The sequence below is a fragment of the Larimichthys crocea genome, chromosome XIII (genome assembly GCF_000972845.2).
Source record: "Larimichthys crocea isolate SSNF chromosome XIII, L_crocea_2.0, whole genome shotgun sequence".
Classification (NCBI taxonomy): Eukaryota; Metazoa; Chordata; class Actinopteri; family Sciaenidae; genus Larimichthys; species Larimichthys crocea.
Genome location: NC_040023.1, coordinates 20,712,392 through 20,718,623, shown reverse-complemented (window position 1 = coordinate 20,718,623; position 6,232 = coordinate 20,712,392). Strand labels below are relative to the sequence as shown.

The 6,232-nt window shown below is 39.5% G+C and overlaps 1 protein-coding gene across 1 annotated transcript in view; it reads left to right on the top strand.

Annotated features, from left to right (window-relative positions):
* The first annotated feature begins 1,768 nt into the window (after positions 1 to 1,768).
* Positions 1,769 to 6,232, top strand: part of mboat1 (membrane bound O-acyltransferase domain containing 1) — a 13,960-nt gene continuing 9,496 nt past the window's right edge. Inside the window, exons 1-4 of the mRNA XM_010732368.3 lie at positions 1,769 to 2,071; positions 2,498 to 2,643; positions 3,126 to 3,203; positions 4,624 to 4,719. Coding sequence (XP_010730670.3) covers positions 1,982 to 2,071; positions 2,498 to 2,643; positions 3,126 to 3,203; positions 4,624 to 4,719 — 410 coding nt within the window. The 5' untranslated portion in view covers positions 1,769 to 1,981. The remainder of the gene's footprint in view (positions 2,072 to 2,497; positions 2,644 to 3,125; positions 3,204 to 4,623; positions 4,720 to 6,232) is intronic.

Sequence of the window (6,232 nt, the reverse complement as noted above, 5' to 3'; positions counted from 1 at the left end):
AATGTTTGTATCAATATTTAATATCATGTTTGTTTTGGTGCATAATTGTTGCTCAGCTCCTGTGGGGCCCTATATGTATTTCCTTACTTATATCTGCAAAATCAGTGTGTCTTACCTTGTAAACCTTACCTGTGTGCTTGAAAATGAGTACAAATAAACTCCAGATGGACAGCCTAACCCTCATGGGCATTGTCTCTAAATTCTCTTATATATTTCAGCTATATGTCAGTGATATGTCACTGAGATTTGGAAGATTTCCAAAGCATGCAACTGACATTTAATTGTATAAAACCCACCTGTGGTGTACAGTCTTTAGCAATGAAGGTTTACATTCAGTGACGAAATGTAACTAATTGCATGTATTCAACTAATGTACTTAAGTACAGTTCTGATGTATTTGTACTTTACTTGAGTATTTCCATGTTTTGCTACTTTATATTTCTATATACTCCACTACATTTTAGAGGGATATATCAGTCTTGACTACACTTTTTTTTCTTATTTAACAGCTATAGATACATACAAAATATAATGTGCTTTTATAGATCACCACTTACTTGTAATGGAGTGTGTTTACACTGTGTATTTCTGAGTAAAGTATTACAACAAGATAATATTATTAGTCCAATGATGTGGCACAAAACCAGTGGTTGTGATTTATTTTCTAAACTGGCTGTGTGGATTTGGCCAAGACAAATCCACACAGCCTAAAAGTGACTCACACCAATGGGTTTGTTCACACTGCTGCCCAAAAATACAAAAGAAAAACCACTACCAAATATACTGACATGCACCAGAACATGACTAATACTGGCACTTCTGCCAACCCACTGTCTAAAAATGTAAAAATCAAGTTTTATTATAATACTTCTTCCGCCACTGTTAGGCGTCTGAGACAGGCCACATAATACTTTGTGTACTGCTATCATAGTGATCCACATGATTAGTAGGTGAACATGTACTGTAAATAGATGAGTGTGAATGAATGAATAGTGAATTATGGTGGTATTATGACAAACAGAATGAAGAGACAACCCTTCAGCTTTGGGATGCTTATGCTCCAACATAGAGCTGATCCTGACCTCTGGCCTCTCCTGAAGAAAGAAGAAGATATACTCATCTATCAAATGTCACAATAACTGTTTATCTGTTAGGATTAGTTCATATTCTCAGCTGAGCTTAAATGTCACCCTCAGACCATGTGAAGTGCTCAGTATGTTTCCAGGGAGCCAGTGGCATTTGGACATTAATTATAACTCACAGCATTGACTATAATAACTGACCCATATGACTCTCCACAATCTGTACCACAGTGTCTGAGGAAAGAGCATTCAGTCCTTCTGTTTCGTACCATGTGCAACACACACAAACTAATGCATCAGGTTTAAATGCAAATTTTGACCACCTCACATCTAAACTTCAAGAAAGCAGGCGATATTTCATTGATTCATAAAGTGACAATTTTTTCTCTTCAATTCTGTGAGCATCAAAAACGTGATTGGGGTACTCATATTTGTTGTGCCAAGCTTGAAAGAGAGTCTAAAAAAACACCGGAAGTAAGGTGGCATGGCTTTTATTCGTTTAAGACGTCGCCTTTTACAGCGGCAGGCGTGCGAGTGAGAAAACAAACCTTAGAAGAAGTTTTCTATTTGAAAACAGCTCATATCTTTATTTGCTTTCCGATTGTAGCACCGCGCTATAAAACCTTATTTGACACGTTCGTTAGCAGTGCTTTTATTTTGGATGACCGGAAACGCTATTTATTTCTGCCTGTCCGTGTCAGACTCTGAGTCCGAGGAGGAGGAGTGAACTTCTGTGTCAAGTCTATCACACTGTGGACTGGTTTGACTTGTCACGGGGCCTTTCCGGCAAACAATGTGTTTCAGTCACAGAAAATAGTGAGTAGTTATCTTTAAAAAACAGAAGGGGAAAGACTACGTTGAGCAACATTGAAGCGTCGATAAAATTAAAACTACGTAGGATGGGCGAACGCGCGGACACTGCGTTTAATACCACTGGATCAAAGTGGCTGCTGCCTGTCAGTGGATACTTGGGCTTTCCTCTTGACCAGGTAGGAATATCTGCCCATGGGTTAATAAACAGCATATATTACTAATCTGCGTTGGGACAGTCAATTAACGCTGTGGCATTTGTTAGAGAGACATGCAGTGATTCATTAACAGTTCGCGACGCCCACATTACAATTCATAACTGTGTTGGTATAAATTAGAAGACCTGCATGCCAGTGTTTAAAATGATGCTTCTTAGCATTTAAAGCAAATACCATAGCAAAACTAGTCATGCTTATAATGGTGATAAGATACCAAGATAAGATAATATGATCAAAAATGTGGGAAAAATCTTATAATCTTGAATAATACATCCCCATAGTATTAAGATTTGATTTATGTTTTTATCTTTTTTTGTCAAGTACCAAAAAAGTAAATGTTTCATTGAATATTTTTGAGCATCCTAATCTCTCGTTTCTCCCATACAGGTGAATTTTTTGGCGTGTCAGCTGTTTGCCTTGTTTGCTGCCTTCTGGTTTCGTCTCTACCTCAGTCCCAGCCATGCCAATCCCCTGGTCAGGCACGCTGTGGCGACTCTGCTTGGCATTGCCTTTCTCATCTTCTGCTTTGGATGGTACCGTACGATACTGTATTCCACGCTCACACAGTACTACAGTGTTCAGTTTATCTCACAGGATGCTGCGACTCTTTGTCTTTTCATTACTGTGTCAGTGACACGCCTTAATTACCAACACATTTTGATTGAACTGAGTGAAAGTATAGTGATAGTTAACTATCTTTTAACAAGTAGACAGGGCAGAGGTCCTGTGGTCAGGGTCCAGTCCTGAATGTTAGCAGCACCACTGGCTTATAATTATAGGAGGACAATGAGGCTGTAGACAATAAGAGTGCAGAGAAAGGAGATAGACTGGAGACATGGTTGTGCTGGCATTTGATCCATGAGTAACAGGTTTCAGGGGAACATATCTAAGCTGCACTGACACATACACTGCACCATATTACAGACATAAAGTCCACTTCAATGTTTAATAAACAACACTGTTTCTAATAATGGTCACAATGCACATTTTTTTGATAACATGTCCTTTTCTGCAGGTACGCAGCTCACATCCTGACAGTGGTGGTTGCAAGTTACTTGATCATCATCAAATCTGACATCAGCAATGTCCACAGGTGGGTGTTGGTCTTCATACCTCAAAAGGAAAAAGTCTGAGATGAAGCCATGTTATGTAGACAGAATGTTATAAATAATTATAAAATGGATTGGTACAACACTGAAGTGTGTCTGACCATCTCATATATTTAAATTTGATGTACATTACTTAATGCTGTGTGCAATAAATCAATCACCTGGAAAGGGAAAATGTTAAACAAACTCTACTATCTACCTCTGTCCTTTTGTAATGATCTGATGGCCTGGTTGATTTGGTTTTAGACAAATAAAATTCCTTTGAGTTGCTACAAGTGTTGTTTCCACACCAGGCTGCCTTGTCTGACACTATGCTGACAGTGACACCTCATTTCCAGTGTGTATGATAGTATTTCTAGTTACTGTTGTCTTCCAGTAAAACTTGTCAGGTAAGATCAGCCCAGAAAACTATTTACGTCATAGGTGTTCGTTTTGTGTCTAGAAAATGGCAAGCCTATTGATAACATACTTGTTGGCTGTTTTTGACAATTAAATCTGAAACACAAACATTTCTTGTTGCTCACACTTTTGAATGTATTCATTTACTCCCTCCAATATATACACAACACAGCCTTCAGTGTTTAGCCTTCAGCATTATCTTTCTGTCAAAATGCAGCCTGAACTAAAATGCTGCTGTTAAAAAAAAACACGTCAGGTGAAAGGCAGCCTGACACGCCAGCCAGACCAGTCTAAGAAATCAGCGAACACAGTTGGGCTGTGTATGTCTGTGTTTGTGTACATTTTTTAAATGCCAATTTCTCTTTTTGAAGCCATACAGCTTCTAGCTTTGTGAATGTCCTAACATGTTACTTCATATGTATGCATGTACTGTACATGGTGGCTTGAAACAACTTGCCTGAAGTGTGTCATAGTTTCTTTTCTCTCTTTGTGAATGGAGCAACATCAGTGAGGTTTGGTTAGGTTGCTCTGGTATTCACGAGTAAAGGGATTACCTGGAAGATAAAACCGGTATTGTTTTGTACATGTGGAGGCAAATCACAATAAAAAAGTGTGTCCCAGCTTAAACACACATACCACATTACACACCTCTTTATCACTTGCACAAGGTGAGCGGAGGTTACTGTGAATGAATCAAGACAATCTCAGAACATTCCAGTGCACCAACACAAAAAAAAATCCTTCTGCTATTTCCTAATGTCAGTGTTTGAAAAATATAATCGCAAGTTTGCAAGTTCACATTACCAAGGTTTGAAAGAAATTACTATTCAATCACACACAATAGACATCAATGAACTGAGCTAAACTTCATCAATCCCTGTTACCCAGTCTGAGGATGTAGAAAACCAAAATATCCAATCCAATATTCAATCATTGTAGATAGTCTCATAAAAATAAATTTTGAGTAATTGTCTGATTTACTTTCATTCATTCCTTCACATACAGGCATTCCATGGTGATGGCTATGGGCTACTTGACAGCGTGCCAAGTAAGCAGAGTCTTCATCTTTAACTATGGGATATTATCCACCGACTTCTCTGGGTAAGAGACAAACTTAATCACTCAGTTGTCTCAGCTCTTTTCTTCCCTCTTTGCCACACCTTTTTGCTGTCAGGATATTAGTCATTTCAGTTCTAGAGCAGGTCTAATGTTATCAGTTAACATTCACAAACTGTGTTGTACCTCCTCACACAGTCCCCAGTGCCACGGCCTTGTGTAAATACAAACTGCTGTTTAAAAAGCAGCACAGTGGATTGTTCACAGTTGATACCTACCAGCCAGGTAGAGTTAGTATTTGCTGCCTCCTGGCAACTGTGACTTTGCTGTGTTAAAAACAAGGCTGCCTCTGAAGGAATATTCTTTTAAGGGTTTCTTTTCATTACAACATCACACACATAACTCTTTTTGTGACTTTATGAAGATCACACAGCAGGGCCCAAAGAAGAATTTGGTGAAGGAGGAGTGGGAGTTGGGAAGTAACTACTCATCATTTCACAAATCAAAGATTGCATCATAAAATTGAAAACAAAACTTTACGGCAACTTCATTCCATAGCTACTCTCACAATGATGACATGCAGTTGCTTTGATAAAAAGGGTTATACTTTTGTCAGCATCCTACAGAAAGAATGTGGCCCCCTTGCATCCACAGAAAAACAGACTAATCTTTAACTAAACATGGAGCTGTAGATACATGTATTTTGTCAGGATAAAGTGGGCAGTAATGTTCTCTGTGTGCAGTTGTTCTCTAAAGGTGACAACTGACGTCAGTGGCTTCTCTATTCAGCAACTTCTTTTCCCAGTCCCGGTGTGGATGAATTTACTGGCAGCCTCACTTGTGCTCCGCATGACTTTGGTGATGAGCAGCCAGGCCTGTGAGTCAGCCGTAGGTGGGGTCGTATACGTATATTGAATTAGAAATCTCTAAGCTTTTAGATTGGACTGATGAATGGTTGTGAATCACACGCATTGTGTGCATATGTGTAACTACTCAGTTATCCAGTGCCAAAGGAAATGCTTAAAAATTATTCTTTGACTCAGTGGACCTTTTTTTTTTTTAACACCATTCGCTTTGTGTTGAAAACTCATTTGTGTTTTCTACTGTTGTGTTGTTCTCATTACCCCCCCTGTTGGAAGATGCCAAACACAGTTAATTTAGAGCTTGTCTCTAAAGTCTGTGTGTTATTCTCCCTGTTTGTCAGTGAGCGTTCCCATAAGCTGATCTTTTCTGAATTTGGCAGAAAAGCAGCAGAGCTGAAACTCAACTGGGTCAAAATCTTGTGTACACTGCCAACTTTAGAGTCTATGTGGAAAAACAGAGTCTGCAGGCTACAGTGGTGGTGCGCTGCACACCCTGAAAATGTTTCTCTAAAGCCCACTGCCAACTCTCATTGAGCTGGCACTGCCAGCCACTCGGCTAGCCCGACTCTGCCTCGGTTTTCCATGCAGTGCACACAATGCAGCCCACTCACACACAGGAACCAGTGTGTGTGTGTGTGTGTGTGTGTGTGTGTGTGTGTGTGTGTGTGTGTGTGTGTGTGTGTGTGTGTGTGTGT